Raw genomic sequence first — 21,793 nt, 5'->3', positions numbered from 1 at the left:
ACTTTTCAAAGGTGCTATAGTACTGATTTCAATTGATTAGTACCGCGATACTTTATTAGTAGCAGTATACTCTACAACCCTACTACACACACATACAGTACATAGAAGAAAGTGTGTTTTTGTTGTTTGTGTCTTGCAGACGTCCAGCAGCTGATCGGTAATCCAGAAGAAGTTTCCCCTCAGTTAGGGGGGAGCTCCACTTTGAAGCAGGAGACTCCACAACCACCCTGCATTAAAAAGGAAGAGGAGGAACTCTGCATCACTCAGGAGGGAGAGTGTCTTCTAGGACGAGAGGAAGCTGATTACACCAAGTTTCCACCGAGTATTCTCTCTGTGAAGACTGAAGATGATGAAGAGAAACCACAAGTAGACAACCTCTTAGCTCCACTATCAGACAGTGAGGCTGAAGATGAGGTTGAAGTAACTTTGAGCAGCGATACAGACTTTGACGATGACATGAGGACTCACACTGACAACAAACACTCTGAATGCTCTACAAAGAAGAGAGGTAAAACATGTTTGAGCTGCTCGGTTTGTGCTGAAAGTTTTACTAAAAAGAGCAGTTTGACTCAACACATGACAACACACACAGGTGAAAAACCATTTAATTGTTCAGTTTGTGGCAACAGCTTTTCTCAAAATATCAAGTTGACTCGACACATGAGAACACACACAGGTGAAAAACCATTTAAGTGTTCAGTTTGTGGCAAAAGCTTTTCTATTAAGAGCCTTTTGACTCAACACATGAGAACACACACAGGTGAAAAACCATTTAGTTGTTCAGTTTGTGGCAAACGCTTTTCTATTAAGAGCAATTTGACTCAACACATGAGAACACACAAAGGTGAAAAAACATTTAAGTGTTCAGTTTGCGGCAAAAGCTTTTCTATTATGAGCAATTTGACTCAACACGTGAGAACGCACACAAGTGAAAAAACATTTAATTGTCCAGTTTCTGGCAACAGCTTTTCTAAAAATGACTCTATGACTAAACACATGAGAACACACACAGGAGAAAAAGCATTTAACTGTTCAGTTTGTGGCAAAAGCTTTCGTCATAACAGCTCTTTGTGTCGACACATGATAACACATGCCGTAGAAAAACCATTTAGTTGTTCAGTTTGTGGCAAATGCTTTTCTATTAAGGGCAGTTTGACTGGACACATGAGAACACACACAGGTGAAAAAACATTTAATTGTTCAGTTTGTGGCTACAGCTTTCGTCATAGCAGCTCTTTGTGGCGACACATGAGAACACACGCTGTAGAAAAACCATTTAGTTGTTCAGTTTGTGGCAAATGCTTTTCTATTAAGGGCAGTTTGACTGGACACATGAGAACACACACAGGTGAAAAAACATTTAATTGTTCAGTTTGTGGCAACAGCTTTTCTAAAAATGACTCTTTGACTCAACACATGAGAACACACACAGGAGAAAAAGAATTTAACTGCTCAGTTTGTGGCAAAGGCTTTCGTCATTACAGCTCTTTGTGGCGACACATGAGAACACACGCTGTAGAAAAACCATTTAGTTGTTCAGTGTGCTGTAAAAGGTTCACACATAATGCAAAGGCAGTAAAACACACAAGAACACACAAGGGAAAATAACCAATTAGCTGTTTAGTTTGTGGTATGTTGCTCATATGTGGTGACATCCACCCTACCCAGGACCTCGTCACTGCTTCTTTCACAAATATCTGAGGTATTCATACAAACTTGGATTATTTGGAGCATAATCTTATCTACTCATGACCCCATGTCTTCTCTTTATCTGAAACCTTCCTGAACAGTAAGATAGATGATGCTTCAAGTGCTTGGTTACTCCTTCTTCAGTCCAGGGACCTGGGGCCTCATGTGTCAAGTTTGTGCACGCTCAAAAACCTGCACTACACCCTTTTTCACTGCAAAGTTGAGATGTATCAAAACTGACGTTGACGCACAAGTGATGACTGATTGATGTGCAAATCAGAGACATATGAACAATTAACCCCCAACACCCACAACCCAACCCCCACCTCCCTCGACATTCGGGCATAACAGGTTCAATCCGGCCCGTGAGATGAGCATACCTGCCAACTACTCCGGTTTTCCCGTAATTCGTACGGTTTTCATCAACCTATTCCGGGTTACGGTTGCAGTGATAAAAAATACGTTTTTTCATTAATTAAAAAAAAAAAAGGGTGAAAACTACGCGAATTGCACCTTGTGCAGACAAGATTTTTCGATCGGACACGGAGGAATTAGCGATGTAAAAGACCACGTTGGGACAAAAAAACACAAGTCTAATGCCGTTGCTAGCGATACAAGTGGAAAACTTTCAACGTTTTTCGTCGCCCAAACAGATTCTTTGGATGTGATAAATGCCGAAGTTTTATTTACGGAGGCAATAATTGAGCATGGATTTCCAATCGCACTGGCTGATCACATGGGACAGTTAAATGTTTGTAATGCAACCTTTAAAAATCATTACGCGGTGATCGCGGTCCCAAAAATAAACTTTTCTTGCATGATAATGTCCAGAAAAACTCGCTTTATATTACTATAGAGTCCTTTTAACGAATGAGTTTGATGGTTTATCACAAACCTTAAATGAAAGAAGTCCTTTGTTCTCCTGCACCATGCATGCGCTTTGGCCTTGCTTCGTGTTTGGTGCGCAATCCTGTCGGCTGTATTTCACAGCACGACATACTGTTAAAAGTGTTTATACTATTTATGCTTTCAAGTCCAAGTTGAAGAAATCTTGTTAAATGTTGACAGCATAACTACCAAAATACAGAAGTATGTCCTTAATATTTTTGCAGTGCTATTTCTGTTGAAAAGTTAAAATGATTACATTAGAGATGTGATGTGCCACTTTTCAAGTGTCTGATGGCTTCAATTAATTTTCATTCATTTTTCATATTTTGAATTCTTTTGAAAGGCTTACAAAAAAACTACATTTGAATTGTAATTCCATGCTATTGACAGGACTATTAATTTTAATGAAGTTAGCTTACCATGTTTACAGTATCATAATTGTGATAGAAATGTGAATTTTAGGCACAGAATATTTTTTACAATTGAACAAGGCAGTAGATTATACAAGCTTGGACAGAAAGTTAATAATGACACCAATTTTTTTTTTTAATGGAATTGTTTAGTACTGTTTTACCATTTGTTTACTGTAAAAAGTGTTTATACTGTTTATACTTTCAATGAACAAATTGAAGTCTTGTGAAAGGTTGACAGGATAACTGGCATTAACTGTCAAAATAATTTCAAACTATTGAAGTTAGCTTACAGAATAAACATGTCAATCAACCCATATGATTTTTGCTGTAATATTTTTGTTTTGAAAAGTCACTGTGACTGATAGAAAAGTGATGGTTTTAGCAACATTTTAACCTGTCTGAATGCTAATAATCATTTTGCGTCGGGGGGCGAAGCCCTGAACCCTCCACCAGGACTTTGTCCTGGACCTACCGGGGCCTGCGGCCCTTGGACCCTGGCTACTAGGTTTTTCTGATTTCAAAAGTTGGCAGGTATGGATGAGTTTGTGAAGTATAAAATTCAGCTGCATTTTTAATGAAAGAAACTGCCGTTCCAAATGTGTCCACTGGATGTCGCAATAGCAATTCTGTTAGGCAAGCAAATAGCATAGCAAGTATACCAAGCAAGAGGTACACGGTAAAGCAGGGCTGTGACTCCTCCCCCTCCACCCAACGTAAAACAGGAGTAAAATAAGCAATCAGTAACCCCACTTAAAATGCAGCATGAGACACTGCACACTGATATAGTTCTGTGAAAATGATTGTCTTCTGTGCAAATGTAAAGAAAGTGAACAGTGTGTGATTTACTGCAATACTGTCAGTCTTTGAACTTTTTATTGGTGCTTTGTTGAAATTGTTCACACATTGCACAGCTTTTATTTTTCTATCAATACACATTATGTCGAGAAGACAGGAAGCAACTCAACACTCTTGAATAGTTTCTACCTCAGTTTGTATGGTTTGTTGAGTTAGCACAGGATTAATATGTGGAAATGACACATGAGGTAGTTGATACATAGAATAGTTTTTATTCATGCTTTATTTTGTTTTTTGTTCAACCCTAGATGGGTTGTGACTTAAAGTTTAAAAGAAACACTGAGATTAAGTTTAAGTTCATTGTGTTCTTCAAGGTGTTTTTGAAAATGCACCATTTTTTTCCCTCAGAATTTTTAACTAGCTTGAAGTGTTTTGTCAAGAGGATTATTTGTGATGTGTACATTTTCAGAATGTGTTTGTTCTATTTTGGGTTGAAGTAAAATAAAGAAAACAATCTGTCTTATTTTTAAGTTATCATGTCATGATTTTACCCGTCCCGCCCACGTGGAAATAGATTTTCCTCCATGCGGCCCCTGAGCTAAAATGAGTTTGTCCATAGTGGATCTAACATAATATTGTGAAAGTCCAGTCCATAGTGGATCTAACATAATATTGTGAAAGTCCAGTCCATAGTGGATCTAACATAATATTGTGAAAGTCCAGTCCATAGTGGATCTAACATAATATTGTGAAAGTCCAGTCCATAGTGGATCTAACATAATATTGTGAAAGTCCAGTCCATAGTGGATCTAACATAATATTGTGAAAGTCCAGTCCATAGTGGATCTAACATAATATTGTGAAAGTCCAGTCCATAGTGGATCTAACATAATATTGTGAAAGTCCAGTCCATAGTGGATCTAACATAATATTGTGAAAGTCCAGTCCATAGTGGATCTAACATAATATTGAGAGTCCAGTCCAAAGTGGATCTAACATAATAGTGAGAGTCCAGTCCATAGTGGATCTAACATAATAGTGTGAGAGTCCAGTCTATAGTGGATCTAACATAATAGTGTGAGAGTCCAGTCCATAGTGGATCTAACATAATAGTGTGAGAGTCCAGTCCATAGTGGATCTAACATAATATTGTGAGAGTCCAGTCCATAGTGGATCTAACATAATAGTGAGAGTCCAGTCCATAGTGGATCTAACATAATAGTGAGAGTCCAGTCCATAGTGGATCCAACATAATAGTGGGAGAGTCCAGTCCATAGTGGATCTAACATAATGGTGAGAGTCCAGTCCATAGTGGATCAAACATAATAGTGAGAGTCCAGTCCATAGTGGATCTAACATAATATTGTGAGAGTCCAGTCCATAGTGGATCTAACATAATAGTGAGAGTCCAGTCCATAGTGGATCTAACATAATAGTGAGAGTCCAGTCCATAGTGGATCTAACATAATAGTAAGAGTCCAGTCCATAGTGGATCTAACATAATAGTGAGAGTCCAGTCCATAGTGGATCTAACATAATAGTAAGAGTCCAGTCCGTAGTGGGGCCAGCAGGAGACCATCCCGAGCGGAGACGGGTCAGCAGCGCAAAGATGTCCCCAACCAATGCACAGGCGAGCGGTCCACCCCGGGTCCCGATTCTGGACAGCCAGCACTTCATCCATGGCCACCGGAGTGGCATAAAACATGTCTTTCTATGGCAGCGTTGGAGAAAGTTATACATGTAAACAAACTGTTGAGTCACAGTCTTCACAACGGTTAGTTCAATAGCTGCTGAAATTCGTAGGACAAAACGGCGCTCGCCAAATACTGTCATCAGTGAAGGATAAACACAAACATATTAAACAGTGGCCTTTCTAACAATTAGGAAGGTTTGTGTCATGTTGTCCTACAGAAAGCATCTTTTTTCCATTTTCATACATATTTGAAAAAGCTCCATGGAGCCACCAGAGCGCCGCTAAAGAGCCGCGGGTTGCTGACCTCTGTCCTAGTCGTATTTTTAAGTTTCCATGCCATGATTTGACCCGTCCCGCCCACGTGGAAATAGATTTTCCTCCATGCGGCCCCTGAGCTAAAATGAGTTTGACACCCCTGCTGTAATGTGACTCATGTGAGCAGGTTACTGTATAAACACATTTTGTTATAAGTTATAAAAATGTGTTCAGTTCTCAGAGACACATCAATGTCAGGCTGACAATCGCTCTTCCGCTTTCTCCAAACAGGAGAACAAAGCAGCTCCTACTGACTTGTGATTGGTCAGACCGTGCCCATCTTAATCACATGGCTAATTTCAATATAATAAATTGTGATGTAACACAATTGAATATCTTATATGCTCAGTAGAGATGCGCGGTTTGCGGACACAACCGCGGAGTCCGCGGATTATCCGCGGATCGGGCGGATGAAATTAAAAAAAACTAAGATTTTATCCGCTCGCGGGTCGGGTCGGGCGGATTAATTTTTTTTTTTTTTTTTTTTTTTTTTGCGGGTGGCAGTTAAACCAATTGGGAAATATATATACATAGTTAAATGTTGTTACCCACATACGAAAAACGAGCAGGCACCTGCTGCATATGCCACAACAGAAGAAAAAAAAAGAAAAGAGATGGACACTTTTACGGAGCGGAGAAGGGACGCCTCGCCGGGGTCCGGGACCGAGGCCCCTTCCCCCGAGAGGGCCCCACCGGGAGCCGTAGCTGAGGCGATCCGCGAGAAGGGCCCGACGCACGTCCAGGGTCACTACCGCGCCCACCGCACCGACACCCCGCCTCGTCCGCTTTCGCCGCGGCCGGCGTCACGCGCAGCAGGTAAGCAGCTTACCTGCCCGCCACCCCCGTGGCCGGGGGCTCGTAACATGGGTCACTCCGCGCGCTCCGCCCGCGCAGCTTACCTGCTTGCCACCCCTGTTGCCGGGGGCGCGTAACAGGGGTCACTCCGCGCGTAGTGCGCTCATGAAAGGGGTGGGGCTCACCCTGGTTGATATAGAGAGCAGGACGGTGGCCATGGAAGTCGGAACCCGCTAAGGAGTGTGTAACAACCCACCTGCCGAATCAACTAGCCCTGAAAATGGATGGCGCTGGAGCGTGGGCCCATATCTGGCCGTCGCCGGCAGCGAGACGCGCTTGGAGGTGCGCTCAGCGCGGCTCCCATATGATTGCGCACTGGTGTGCGTCTGGGTCGTGACAGCGTGGCACGCGAATGTCTGTGCATTGGATCAGTCTCCTTTCTTTAACAGGCAAAAGCTTTATAACCTCACCATACCTGCCAACTTTTAAATCAGAAAAACCTAGTAGCCAGGGTCCAAGGGCCGCAGGCCCCGGTAGGTCCAGGACAAAGTCCTGGTGGAGGGTTCAGGGCTTCGCCCCCCGACGCAAAATGACTATTAGCATTCAGACAGGTTAAAATGTTGCTAAAACCATCACTTTTCTATCAGTCACAGTGACTTTTCAAAACAAAAATATTACAGCAAAAATCATATGGGTTGATTGACATGTTTATTCTGTAAGCTAACTTCAATAGTTTGAAATTATTTTGACAGTTAATGCCAGTTATCCTGTCAACCTTTCACAAGACTTCAATTTGTTAATTGAAAGTATAAATAGTATAAACACTTTTTACAGTATGTCGTGCTGTGAAATACAGCCGACAGGATTGCGCATGCATGGTGCAGGAGAACAAAGGACTTCTTTCATTTAAGGTTTGTGATAAACCATCAAACTCATTCGTTAAAAGGACTCTATAGTAATATAAAGCGAATTTTTCTGGACATTATCATGCAAGAAAAGTTTATTTTTGGGATCGCGATCACCGCGTAATGAGTTTTAAAGGTTGCATTACATTATTAACTGTCCCATGTGATCAGCCAGTGCGATTGGAAGTCCATGCTCAATTATTGCCTCCGTAAATAAAACTTCGGCATTTATCACATCCAAAGAATCTGTTTGGGCGACGAAAAACGTTGAAAGTTTTCCACTTGTATCGCTAGCAACGGCATTAGACTTGTGTTTTTTTGTCCCAACGTGGTCTTTTACATCGCTAATTCCTCCGTGTCCGATCGAAAAATCTTGTCTGCACAAGGTGCAATTCGCGTAGTTTTCACCCTTTTTTTTATTTTTTTAATTAATATTAGATATATAACAACGGGCGGATGGTGGGCGGGTGCAGTTCTGATCAAACGTTACATCGGGTGGATGGCGGATGGTTGACGACTTTCTGACGCGGTTGCGGATGAAATAATTGCCTATCCGCGCATCTCTAATGCTCAGACAGTAATGTGTTTGTATAAGTTTAGATTGTGTTATGATGTTTGTAATGGGGAAAGACGTTAATGTGTCTTGTTTGCATGTAAGATAGTTGACATTTAGCATGATAGCTGTTAACTGGCGATTAGTGATATTAAGTGCCTAAGATGGTAGTTATTGATTAGCAGTGTGATGCTGGTGAGTGATTAGCACTACAGTTAGAGCCACCTATCGCTAGGTAGAAATGAGCAGTTTCACCAACATTTTTATGTGAAACCATATTACTAACTGTCTGGTGTTTGACAGGATTCATGGAAGTTTATTGTCATACCAGCACTTTTACTAACCATTGTTTTAAAACAAGATTAAAATGACTATTTTGAAGAAAAAAAAAAACTGCTGTGGAGTAGGAACGGAAGTTGCTGGGTTCTAGCGCATGCGCAAATGTACTTGAAGCCAAGCAAAAAGACGAAGACCGCATAATATGGTTATTCGAAGAATTTTCGAATTCACGATCTTAAAGTCATATATATGACTTTAAAGGGGAACATTATCACAATTTCAGAAGGGTTTAAAACCATTAAAAATCAGTTCCCAGTGGCTTATTTTCGTCACGACTTGGTCTTGGGTGTTTGCTTTTCCGGGATGCAACGGAAAGTTGGCTCGGGCGAGACGGGAATGAAGGTACATGATTTATTTATTATCAAAAAAGTACAAACGAAAAGCGCGCACAGTGGCGGAGAATAAACTATGAAACCAAAAGACTATAGCAAAAAAAGTACAAATGAAAAGCACGCACAGTGGCGGAGAACAAACTATGAAAAACAAAAAGACTATAAACATGGAACAAAAACTTACTTGGCTTGGACAAAAATAGTTGCATGAAGAATGGACATGGGAAGAATGGACAGAGCATAAATGTGGTGAGGTCGTCAGAAAGACAAACTGAAAAACACTGAACTTAAATACTACAGACATGATTAACGAAAACAGGTGCGTGACTCAAGACGTGAAACAGGTGCGTGACGTGAGGTGAAAACTAATGGGTTGCTATGGTGACAATCAAGAGTGCACAATGAGTCCAAACGTGGAACAGGTGAAACTAATGGGGTAATCATGCAAACAAGACAAGGGAGTGAAAAGACAGAAACTAAAGAGTCCTATAACTAAACAAAACATGATTACACAGACATGACAATTTTATTTTTCGAAGTTTCTTTAAAATTTTTACCCATCACGTAATATCCCTAAAAAAAGCTTCAAAGTGCCTGATTTTAACCATCGTTATATACACCCGTCCATTTTCCTGTGACGTCACATAGTGAAGCCAATACAAACAAACATGGCGGATAGAACAGCAAGCTATAGCGACATTAGCTCGGATTCAGACTCGGATTTCAGCGGCTTAAGTGAAATTGAAGAAGAAACTGAAGCTATTGAGCCATATCGGTTTGAACCGTATGCAAGCGAAACCGACGAAAACGACCCGACAGCCAGCGACACGGGAGAAAGCGAGGACGAATTCTGCGATCGCCTTCTAACCAACGATTTGTATGTGTTTGTTTTTAAGTGTTGTAATGTTTTTAAGCTAAATTATTGGTAAACACAGTTTATGTATAATAATTTACGTAAAACCGCGAGTAATGAATAAAGTTTTCATCAATTAATATATTCTGTAGACATACCCTCATGTCAGCAGGCCAGGTTAAGATATATATATATATATATATATATATATATATATATATATATATATATATATATATTTTATTATATATATATAAAAATACTTGAATTTCAGTGTTCATTTATTTACACATATACACACACTTAACACTCATCTACTCATTGTTGAGTTAAGGGTTGAATTGGCCATCCTTGTTCTATTCTCTGTCACTATTTCAGAACACACACATTATACAAATATACATTATCAAATCAATAAGAAAACGGGAGCTCTAATTTGGGAGTCTGAATTAGGATCAGAAGTTCCTATATAAACATTGCGCACTCACGTCGCCTTTTTGTATTGATTACTGCAGCTGTGCACTGGATTCATTCACAAATACAAACTACAACTCACAAACACTTTAGAGTTAGGCTCCACCATCAGAATGTGTACTTAAACTTATAAAGATCACATGGATATTATTCAGTGAGTTGATTCACCAAAACGAACCTGTTATACAGGAGGAAAAAGCACACAGGACGTTTCAATTGTTCACAGACTGGTCGCTCTCATCAGAATGACAAGACACTTCCGGTCTGCAGGTGATAGCATTCAATTGGGAAGAAACGCCCTACTGCCCCCTACTGACCAATGTGAATACTGATAAATGTGGAATGACAGCTCCAAAAACGAATTCAAACCACAAAATAAAATAAATAAATCAACACAAAAATGTGACACATTATGGGTGGGTCACATATGCATGTACACTAGATGGCAGTATTGTCCTGTTTAAAAGTGTCACAACATTGCTGTTTACGGCAATGTTGTGAACAGGCTGTCAACACGTCACTCAGGTCCGCATGGAGCTGGATGGGGCGTGGCCTCCAGCTCCGCCTGAATTTCGGGAGATTTTCGGGAGAAAATTTGTCCCGGGAGGTTTTCGGGAGAGGCGCTGAATTTCGGGAGTCTCCCGGAAAATCCGGGAGGGTTGGCAAGTATGACGACAATACATCGGTGAAGCACTTTAGCTTCGGAGCTAACGTGATAGCATCGGGCTTAAATGCAGATAGAAACAAAAGAAATAAGCCCCTGACGGAAAACAGTCGAAAAAACGGAAAATAACAGAGCTGATTTGCCTCTGTGTTTGAGAAAATGGCGGATTACTTCCCGATGCATTGTGACGTCATCGCTCCGAGAGCGAATATTAGAAAGGCGTTTTTAATTCGCCAAAATTCACCCATTTAGAGTTCGGAAATTGGTTAAAAAATATATGGTCTTTTTTCTGCAACATCAAGGTATATATTGACGCTTACATAAGTCATACTTGCCAACCCTTCCGGATTTTCCGGGAGACTCCCGAAATTCAGCGCCTCTCCCGAAAACCTCCCGAAAGAAATTTTCTCCCGAAAATCTCCCGGAATTCAGTCGGAGCTGGAGGCCACGCCCCCTCCACCTCCATGCGGACCTGAGTCCAGTGTGCGCACACAAGGAGACGAAGCAGAAGAACGAGACCGTAGGGGAGACATTTCTCCAGGGCCGATGTATGCTCGGGGCAACACCCTTCACCTTACCCGGCAGTGGGTCTCCACAGCGGACGACTTTAGGGTAAATGATGAGTCCAGCGATTAGTTGCAAATCTTGCTTTATTGATTGATTGCACACAGCCAATCCAACACAAAACCAATTAGTCCTTCCCCGCATTTACTCTACCGCTCCCTCTCTTCTCTCGCCCACACACTCACTGACGTCACTCACCTCACATGCTGTCACCTGTTAAAGGGCCACACACACACATATTCTACTCTCATAACACACAGTACAGTTAGTAGAACAACTGTGTTTTCATTACTGTGTATTTGATAGGTGCCATTGCCCCGGAATTGTATTGCATTTTACTTTCAAGTACAACAATGAGTAGATGAGTGTTATGTGTGTGTATATGTGTAAATAAATGAACACTGAAATTCAAGTATTTCTTTTATTTATATATATATAATCAAATAAATAAATATATATATAGCTAGAATTCACAGAAAGTCAAGTCATGTATATATATGTATATATATATATATATATATATTTATATATATATATATATATATATATATATATATATATATATATATATATATATATATATATATATATATATATATGTCTTAATAAGGTTATCCAAAAAATAGTGCTCGATACCGTAGTAGAGCGCAATATATGTATTTTTTTCCCACACATACATATATATATATATATATATATATATATATATATATATATATATATATATATATATATGAAATACTCGAGTTGGTGAATTCTAGCTGTAAATATACTCCTCCCCTCTTAACCACGCCCCCAACCACGCCCCCCGCCCCAACCACGCCCCGCCCCACCCCCGACCTCGCTATAGCTTGCTGTTCTATGCGCCATGTTTGTTTGTATTGGCATCACTATGTGACGTCACAGGAAAATGGACGGGTGTATATAACGATGGTTAAAATCAAGCACTTTGAAGCTTTTTTTAGGGATAATGCGTGATGGGTAAAATTTAGAAAAAATTATTTTCAAAAAATATAATAAGCCACTGGGAATTGATTTTTAATGGTTTTAACCCTTCTGAAATTGTGATAATGTTCCCCTTTAATTTTAATCCTATAATGTCAAATCAATCATGCTCGGTCAAAAATCTTTCAAAGTTAATATTAAGGAAGTAATTTCTCCAGCCTGCAACCCTTTGGTGGACAAGTTTTCCCTCTATGCGACGTTAAAGAAAAGTACAGTATATTATATTTTGAATAAAAACTGCCGTAAAGTAGCGGCTGATTTTTTCGCGCATGCGCAAAAGGGACTTTGAGCCGACCAAGATGGCGGACAGAGCGACTACGACTGTTACTTTCGTAACAAATACCTCAAATATTTGTCTTTTCTATGTTCCGTCCAACGGAAGTTGAGTTTGTATGGATGGAATGTTACTGGAAGTGAAGATTGAAGACGTGATAGAAGATGGACGACTACTGCTATGCTAAGATGGCGACGTCATGTAAAAGAGAAAGAGAACATTCCAGCAAATCACCAACGGAGATAAAGACGAAAGATGAAGGTGAGTGACTTGAAGTTTTGTCATTTGAAAACTATTTGATTTTCAAGTCCTTAAAGACGAAATTAGCCAACATTGTTGAAGAATGTGAAGAAAGAGCCGCCATGATTGTTAGCTTGAAGAAGGCAGTGGAGTTCACATCAGAGGAGATGAAAGAATGCAAAAGTCAAATGAAGAAAGTGGAAGAGCAAAACAAGCGCTTGTGTAAAGAAAATAATGGTTTTGAAACGATAAAAGTGAAGCTATAAACACTGAAGCACCAGAGCGGTGCCTTTAAAAACACAGCGGGCTAGCGGCTAACGTCCCTCCACAGTAGTGATGGGTTGATGAGGCGTCATGAAGCATTTCGACACATTGCAAAACTGTATTGATACTGTGTCGATACTGTGTCACTAAATACTGACATCTGCTGGACATTAAAAATCCCTACAGGCAACCTATGGACCGACTCAACTGACACTGATTGTATGACCTAGTACAGCATACTTGCCAACCTACATCACAATTTATCAGAGGTGTGGACTCGAGTCACATGACTTGGACTCGAGTCAGACTCGAGTCATGAATTTGATGACTTTAGACTCGACTTGACAAAATGTAAAAAGACTTGCAACTCGACTTAGACTTTAACATCAATGACTTGTGACTTCACTTGGACTTGAGCCTTTTGAATTGACATGACTTGACATGACTTGCTACTTTCCCCAAAACCCAAAGATGAAAAAGTTATTCGGGAGCGCTCCGTATTTTTCATTGTGTACTTGTCTATCAGCGTTGCGTGTGTCAGCTGGTGTGGTCTCAGTACAACAGCCAATCAAATTAGATCTACTTTGTTTTCATCACACAGCATTCATCCAATCAAATTGCAGGACAACCAACGAAGAAGACATGTCCAAACCACACGCCAGTGAACAAAAAATGATACCTAAAATAATTTTGTTTGGGTATAAAAATGACGAGGTGGTCAACACAAAATGGTTTGCAGTATGCAACACATGCGGTTCGAAAATTACTGATGGAGAGGCAACAACTTCCAACTTCGTCCGGCATTTGAAGTTGCACAAAGAACGGTAAGTTTTGAATGTAAGATAACGTTTATTGGCTAAGTAACGTGACTTTTATTTGCTGTGTAGTTAAATCAGTGAGGCTGTAAACTCACTGCTAACGTTATAACGTTATTGCAAACACGGGAATCTGTTGCAGTTCACTACCTTATTCATACTTTTTGTTCAGTGATTTTTTTAAGCAGGGTTACGTTAGTCAATATATCACACGTAACGTTAGACGGAGGTCAGCAGCACCGCGTATTTTAGCCACCTAAAAAAAAGACAAAAATAGTAAAATAAAGGTCAGTTAAAATGTATACTATATTATGAATATGTGTACCGTTTTAGCTAGCTTTCTGACATACTGTTGGTTGTTTACCTCAGTGGTCCCCAACCACCGGGCCGCGGCCCGGTACTGGTCCGTGGATCGATTGGTATCTGGCCGCACAAGAATTTTTTTTTTTTTTTTTTTTTTTAATTAAATCAACATAAAAAACACAAGATACACTTATATACTTAGTGCACCAACCCAAAACAACTCTCTCCCCCCTTTTGTTCTGGGCATTGAACATGAAGACTCTTCCTTCACTGTTCCGAGTGGCCATGAGAGTCTTGGCAGTGCCTGCCTCCAGTGCTCCAGTGGAGCGAGTTTTCAGCCATGGTGGCATCATACTACGCCCCCATCGTGCACAAATGACTGACAGACTCTTGGCTAATTTGGTCTTTTGCAAATGCAATGCAGCATAGGGCCCTGACATACAAAAAGTACAACTTTTTTGTTATGTTCACATATATGTCATGTTTTTTCAATGTTAACACTTTTGTACAAATAAGTACATTTGCACTTTATTTTTCAATGTGTTTGTTCTGTAAAGGAATGAGTTAATGTTTAAAATGACTGGTTAATAGTGCTATTATAAAGTGCAATGTCAGCACAATTTTCTTTCCTGCAATTTAAAATGCACTTGTTTTAATAAATAAATACAGCGTTTGAAAAGCATACACAATCTGTGTTAATATATTAGTCTGTGGTTAAAAGGACTTGAAAGGACTCGGAACTCAAAATGCAGGACTTAGGACTTGACTTGAGACTTTCCAGTCTTGACTTTGGACTTGACTCGGGGCTTGCCTGTCTTGACTCTGGACTTGACTCGGACTTGAGGGCAAAGACTTGAGACTTACTTGTGACTTGCAAAACAATGACTTGGTCCCACCTCTGCAATTTATTATATTGAAATTAGCCATGTGATTAAGATGGGCACGGTCTGACCAATCACAAGTCAGTAGGAGCTGCGTTGTGTAAATGTTCTGTTTTTGCATTGCGCATTATTATGGTTCTTACGGTTCAGAAACTCTTTTAGTGTATTTACGGTACCTCCCAGCATGCATTGCTCTATGCGCGGGCTCCGGTGGGAAGTCTGTTATGTGAACGGCAGTGGCCTTTTTGTTATTGTGTTCCCTGAACTTAAACTCAGTAAAGTATACTTATACCATAAAATAAAATAAGCCACTGGGAACTGATTTTTAATGGTTTTAACCATTCTGAAATTGTGATAATGTTCCCCTTTAATTGAACAAATTGCAAAAGATTCACCAACACAGATGTCCAGAATACTGTGGAATTATGTGGTGAAAACAGGCGACTTAATAGCTGGCCACCGTGCTATTCCAAAATGTCTGCTACAACCCGTGACGTCACGCGCAAACGTCATCATACCGAGACGTTTTCAGCCGGAAGTTTCCTGGGAAATTTAAAATTGCAATTTATAAGCTAAATGTTAAGATTTCATCATTGATATATAAACTATCAGACTGCAGTAGTGGGTTTCAGTTGGCCTTTAATGCAGATTTGGAAGTGTCCCGGGCGTTGTCATGCAGTTGCAATGTTATCTCCGTCATCTTCTGGAATGTTCCAGCTCTTCAAAGGAGTTTCACTTCATCGTTGGGAATGGTTAACCTGCAAAGCTCAAACAACAACATCAGTGTCAACGATTGATATTAGTCTTAGATTGTCCTTGAAAACTCCGCCCAAATCATGGACCCAGCTGCAGATGAAAATGTTGTGTTACCATACTGTTGTGGTTCTTCAATTGCCCTCTTGGATGTGTGTCCTTCTTCTTTAAGGTGTAAGGGTCTATGCGGTCATTTTTGGATATTTTCTGGCATGAACATTTTGTTCTAAACCAGGGGTACCCACACGTCTCTGTCAGGTTCAAGCACCGAACTATCTATTAAACGGGACAAGAAGCAAGGAATCAAACAGAGACAGGATTCCATTTAGCTCATGGGGAGAGGGCGTGGAACTGCACCCTCGTACAGTGTCACCCCACGCTCTGAGGAAAAAGTTCCCGCGCCTCCCCATTTGTTTGGGCATTCCCTGATTGCGTAGCTGAAGCTGCTTCTAAGGGGAGGGGTCACATTATGCAGCAGCCTGGCACTGCTTCATAAACAGTTACCGTATTTTCCGCACTATTAGCCGCACCTAAAAACCACAAATTTACTCAAAAGCTGACAGTGCGGCTTATAACCCGGTGCGCTTTATATATGGATTAATATTAAGATTCATTTTCATAAAGTTTCGGTCTCGCAACTACGGTAAACAGCCGCCATCTTTTTTCCCCGTAGAAGAGGAAGTGCTTCTTCTTCTACGCAAGCAACCGCCAAGGTAAGCACCCGCCCCCATAGAACAGGAAGCGCTTCTTCTTCTACTGTAAGCAACCACCCGCCCGCGTAGAAGAAGAAGAAGAAGCGCGCGGATATTACGTTTCATTTCCTTTGTGTGTTTACATCTGTAAAGACCACAAAATGGCTCCTACTAAGCGACAGGTTTCCGGTTCATGAAAAGACGCAATCTCTCCATCCGCACACGGACTACTATTTCACAGCAACTGCTTAAAGACTTTCAAGAAAAGCTGGCTACTTTCCGTGCATATTGTAAAAACAAGATAGCTGAAAAAAAGATCCGGCCAGAGAACATTATCAACATGGACGAGGTTCCACTGACTTTTGATATTCCTGTGAACCGCACTGTGGATACAACGGGAGCACGTACGGTGAATATTCGCACCACAGGGAATGAGAAGTCATCCTTCACTGTGGTTCTAGCTTGCCATGCTAATGGCCAGAAACTTCCACCCATGGTGATATTCAAAAGGAAGACCTTGCCAAAAGAGACCTTTCCAGCCGGCGTCATCATAAAAGCTAACTTGAAGGGATGGATGGATGAAGAAAAGATGAGCGAGTGGTTAAGGTAAGTTTACGCGAAGAGGCCGGGTGGCTTTTTTCACGCAGCTCCGTCCATGTTGATATACGACTCCATGCGCGCCCACATCATGCTGGTTTTTAATATATTATTAAAGTTTGACTGACCTATCTGACTGTTTTTTTGACATTCCTTTAGCGCAGTTAGATGCGGCTTACAACACGGGGCGGCTTATAGGTGGACAAAGTTTTGAAATATGCCGTTCATTGAAGGCGCGGCTTATAACCCAGGGCGGCTTATGGTGCGGAAAATACGGTAAAACTAAATGTGCTTGGAGCGGTGTCAGGTTTGCCCCTTCTCTGCTCGTCCGCCTTATCTTCTTGGAGACTTCGGGTCCTGATGCGGCCCCTCCCGTGGCTGTCCAAAAACAGACACTTCTCCGGCGAGGCGCAATCCATGGCACAAAGGGGAGATTTACAAGCTGTCCGCTTTTGCTTGATAAGAACAAGGACAGCTTTGTGAGCACAAGTGGATAGTAACCAGGGCCAGCTGAACTGCAAGCAAACAAGTTGTGTGATAACTTATATACAATTATTCTGACAGTCTCTCTTGTTCAGTGGCCATGTTGGAATGTTTGCCCTCAACCTGAAATCCGTAAGTGCCTCAAATGTTTACGTGATTGCAACCCAGTAATTATTGTTTACAGACTTACTTAAAGGGGAACATTATCACAATTTCAGAAGGGTTAAAACCATTAAAAATCAGTTCCCAGTGGCTTATTTTATTTTTCGAAGTTTTTTTCAAAATGTTACCCATCACGCAATATCCCTAAAAAAAAGCTTCAAAGTGCCTGATTTTAACCATCGTTATATACACCCGTCCATTTTCCTGTGACGTCACATAGTGAAGCCAACACAAACAAACATGGCGGATAGAACAGCAAGATATAGCGACATTAGCTCGGATTCAGACTCGGATTTCAGCGGCTTAAGCGATTCAACAGATTACGCATGTATTGAAACGGATGGTTGTAGTGTGGAGGCAGGTAGCGAAAACCAAATTGAAGAAGAAACTGAAGCTATTGAGCCATATCGGTTTGAACCGTATGCAAGCGAAACCGACAAAAACGACACGACAGCCAGCGACACGGGAGAAAGCGAGGACGAATTCGGCGATCGCCTTCTAACCAACGATTGGTATGTGTTTGTTTGGCATTAAAGGAAACTAACAACTATGAACTAGGTTTACAGCATATGAAATACATTTGGCAACAACATGCACTTTGAGAGTGCAGACAGCCCAATTTTCATCAATTAATATATTCTGTAGACATACCCTCATCTGCGCTCTTTTCCTGAAAGCTGATCTGTCCAGTTTTGAAGTTGATGTCAGCAGGCCAGGGAAGCTAGGGTCGATAGGGGGTTTAGCTCGCTCGTCTGCGGGAACAAACTGCCGCCATTGCTTGCCGTGCTACCGAGGTCCTTTGTCCCTGAATTGCTCACACACACTGGCAGATTCAATGGGGGTCTGGCGGCAGATTTCTTTGACTTTATGGTTGGAAATGCATCTGCTTTGAGTGTCGCAGGATATCCACACATTCTTGCCATCTCTGTCGTAGCATAGCTTTCGTCGGTAAAGTGTGCGGAACAAACGTCCAATTTCTTGCCACTTTGGCATCTTTGGGCCACTGGTGCAACTTGAATCCGTCCCTGTTGGTGTTGTTACACCCTCCGACAACACACCGACGAGGCATGATGTCTCCAAGGTACGGAAAACAGTCGAAAAAACGGAAAATAACAGAGCTGATTTGACTCGGTGTTTGAGAAAATGGCGGATTGCTTCCCGATGTGACGCCACGTTGTGACGTCATCGCTCCGAGAGCGATTATTAGAAAGGTGTTTAATTCGCCAAAATTCACCCATTTAGAGTTCGGAAATCGGTTAAAAAAATATATGGTCTTTTTTCTGCAACATCAAGGTATATATTGACGCTTACATAGGTCTGGTGATAATGTTCCCCTTTAAGTCAAGGAGAGAATTCTGCGTTTTTCCTTTAAGCGCATGGGAGAAGAGGGCCCTAAAAGAAACACTACACACACATACAGAACGTAGAATAAAGTAGCGAGTTCATGAGAAACGTTTCATGGATCATGTCGGAGTTAAAGTGTGATTGTGTGGTTTCTCTCCTGCAGACGTCCAGCAGCTGATTGGTCGTCCAGAAGAACTTCCCCTTCAGCCGCAGAGGTGGAGCTCCACTTTGAAGCAGGAGGATCCGCAGCCCCCTCACATTAAAGATGAAGAGTTCTCCTACTTTAAAGAGGAAGAGGAGGAACTCTGCATCACTCAGGAGGGAGAGTGTCTTCAAGGGCCGCAGCAAGCTGGTTTCACCAGGTTCCCACTGACTGTTGTCTCTGTGAAGACTGAAGATGATGAAGAGAAACCACAACAAGACAACCTCGTAACGCCACTATCAGATAGTGAGGCTAAAGACGGGGTTGAAGTAACTTTGAGCAGCGATGCAGACTGTGAAGGTGACATGAGGACTCACACTGACAACAAAAACTCTGAATTCTCTACAAAGAAGAGAGGTAAAAATTGTTTTAGCTGCTTAGTTTGTGCTAAAAGCTTTTCTAAAAAGTCCAATTTCAGTCGACACAGGAGAACGCACACAGGCGAGAAACCATTTATTTGTCCCATTTGTGGTAAAAGCTTTTCTCAAAAGAGCCATTTGTCCGAACACACCAAAACACACACGGGGGAAAAAATATTTAATTGTTCATTTTGTGACAGAGGTTTCTCGCAAAACAGCAATTTGACCAAACACATGAGAACGCACACGGGAGAAAAACCTTTCAATTGTTCAGATTGCGGTAAAAGCTTTTCAAAAAAGAGCAATTTGACTGAACACATGAAAACACACAAAGAAGAAAAACCTTTCGACTGTTTATATTGTGGCAAAAGCTTTTCGAAGAAGGGAAATTTGACCGAACACATGAAAATACACACAGGAGAAAAAACCTTCCGTTGTTCAGTTTGCGATAGAAACTTTTCTCAGAAGAAGGTTTTGACCGAACACATGAGGACGCACACAGGAGAGAAACCATTCATTTGTTCAGTTTGCGATAAAAGCTTTTCACAGAAAAGCACTTTGACCAAACACAGCAGAACACACACACAGAATGAAACACATTAAATGTGTGGCCTGCAGGGGGCAGCGGTGTTTGTGCCTGCACAGTTAGAGTTAGAACAAGAGACTGAGGAAGCGTTGCAGTGGTTTCCTTTTTGCTTTTGCCTCGAACTGTTTTTCTGGATGCAAATAAAAGTCTGACTTGTTCCTAGTCATCCTGCCTGCTTCCTGTCCAGACTGCTTCACAATAAAATTGCTGTTCGACACCCTAAACTGCTGCATCAACAAGTCAATGACACGGCAGGAAACTATATACATGTCACATATTATTGGCTTGCTTACGGTGTTATACACATTCTTTGCAATCATTTGCAGCTCTTCTGTTTTCTTCAAATCTTATCTTAAGCAGTCTCCAAAGCCGCCACAAGATGACAGCAGTGTGACGTCATTATTGCGTGACGAGCAGTGTTGGGACTAACGCGTTACAAAGTAACGCCGTTAGTTTCGGCGGTAACTAGTAATCTAATCTGGCGCCCTAGGCAAGATTTTAGGTGGCGCCCCCCCACATCGGCAGTGAAGTGTATATACTCACAAGAACCCGAATAGCTTTGTCTTTGACCTTTTTTTTTTACTTACAACTATACCTAATATATAAAGGGGTGGAAAAGTGACTATTACCTGCAGGGCAAACATTAGCTAACCAGAAGGCAATAACAATGTAAACAAAAAACAGCTGCTTAAAAGATCTAATACAAATGTCCCTGAGGAATGTAAGGTGGGAGTACTGTAATTACCTAACGTTACATTATTATTTTCCATAACAATTTAGCCCCCTCCACAATATTAACCCGACGTTAAAACAGAACTAGCTATTTATTGATTAGCAATTGCCGAATCAATAAATAGCCACCTCATCTGCGATGAGGTGGCGACTTGTCCAGGGTGTACCCCGCCTTCCGCCCGATTGTAGCTGAGATAGGCTCCAGCGCCCCCCGCGACCCCAAAGGGAATAAGCGGTAGAAAATGGATGGATGGATGGGCAATTGCCGAATCATGTAACATTAGCTTAATGCTAAAAAGCCAGGTTACTATCACATTCTGTAACAGACAAATAATTTCATGTAGGCTAACGTTACCTACCTGCTACCTCTGTCTTTTCTCGTTTCTCCTCCTCTTCTTTTCTCTTTTTTCTTCCCTGGGCACCTGACAGTTTTGGCCGTTTTGACATCTTGTGTTGATTTTTTGATGTGGTGATGTCCAAAAAGAGTCATGATACGGGAAGGGAGGGGGCGCACCGTGCGGGGGGAAGAGGGGGGGGGGACGTAATGTTGTAACAAATAATATTTCTATTAAATAGGCTTTACTTTGCATTTTAATTAACGTGGGATTATTTTTTGTATTTAGAAATAATAGTACCAACTTTTTTTTCTTTTTTTTTTCTCCAACATTTGTGGCACTGGCGTGGCGCCCCCTGATGGACGGCGCCCTTAGCATTTGCCTATACGGCCTATGCCACGGACCGGCCCTGTCTAACGCGTTATTTTTTATATTCACTAACTCAGTTACCGTTACTACATGATGCGTTACTGCGTTATTTTACGTTATTTTTC

General features: G+C 41.2%; 3 protein-coding genes across 6 annotated transcripts in view; all 3 read left to right on the top strand.

Annotated features, from left to right (window-relative positions):
• LOC140679610 (uncharacterized) overlaps positions 1 to 20,621 on the top strand; it is a 61,266-nt gene extending 40,645 nt beyond the window's left edge. Inside the window, exon 3 of the mRNA XM_072915328.1 lies at positions 19,695 to 20,621. Coding sequence (XP_072771429.1) covers positions 19,695 to 20,249 — 555 coding nt within the window. The 3' untranslated portion in view covers positions 20,250 to 20,621. The remainder of the gene's footprint in view (positions 1 to 19,694) is intronic.
• Positions 1 to 21,793, top strand: part of LOC133619176 (uncharacterized) — a 170,400-nt gene that overhangs the window by 15,773 nt on the left and 132,834 nt on the right. The window contains exon 6 of one of the 4 annotated variants that reach the window (XM_072915322.1): positions 140 to 1,741. The exons of 1 other annotated variant lie outside the window; for it this stretch is intronic. In XM_072915322.1, coding sequence (XP_072771423.1) covers positions 140 to 1,608 — 1,469 coding nt within the window. In that variant the 3' untranslated portion in view covers positions 1,609 to 1,741. Of the gene's footprint in view, positions 1 to 139; positions 1,742 to 21,793 lie in introns of those variants that run through there. 2 more of the 4 variants (XM_072915323.1, XM_072915324.1) reach the window with 2 other exon arrangements.
• The window catches only part of LOC133619192 (uncharacterized), a 44,530-nt gene continuing 35,161 nt past the window's right edge, over positions 12,425 to 21,793 (top strand). Inside the window, exon 1 of the mRNA XM_061980122.1 lies at positions 12,425 to 12,812. Within this exon, the coding sequence (XP_061836106.1) occupies positions 12,716 to 12,812 (97 nt within the window). The 5' untranslated portion in view covers positions 12,425 to 12,715. The remainder of the gene's footprint in view (positions 12,813 to 21,793) is intronic.

This window comes from Nerophis lumbriciformis, linkage group LG20, assembly GCF_033978685.3.
Source record: "Nerophis lumbriciformis linkage group LG20, RoL_Nlum_v2.1, whole genome shotgun sequence".
Classification (NCBI taxonomy): domain Eukaryota; kingdom Metazoa; phylum Chordata; class Actinopteri; order Syngnathiformes; family Syngnathidae; genus Nerophis; species Nerophis lumbriciformis.
This window is presented reverse-complemented; position numbering and strand designations above follow the sequence as displayed.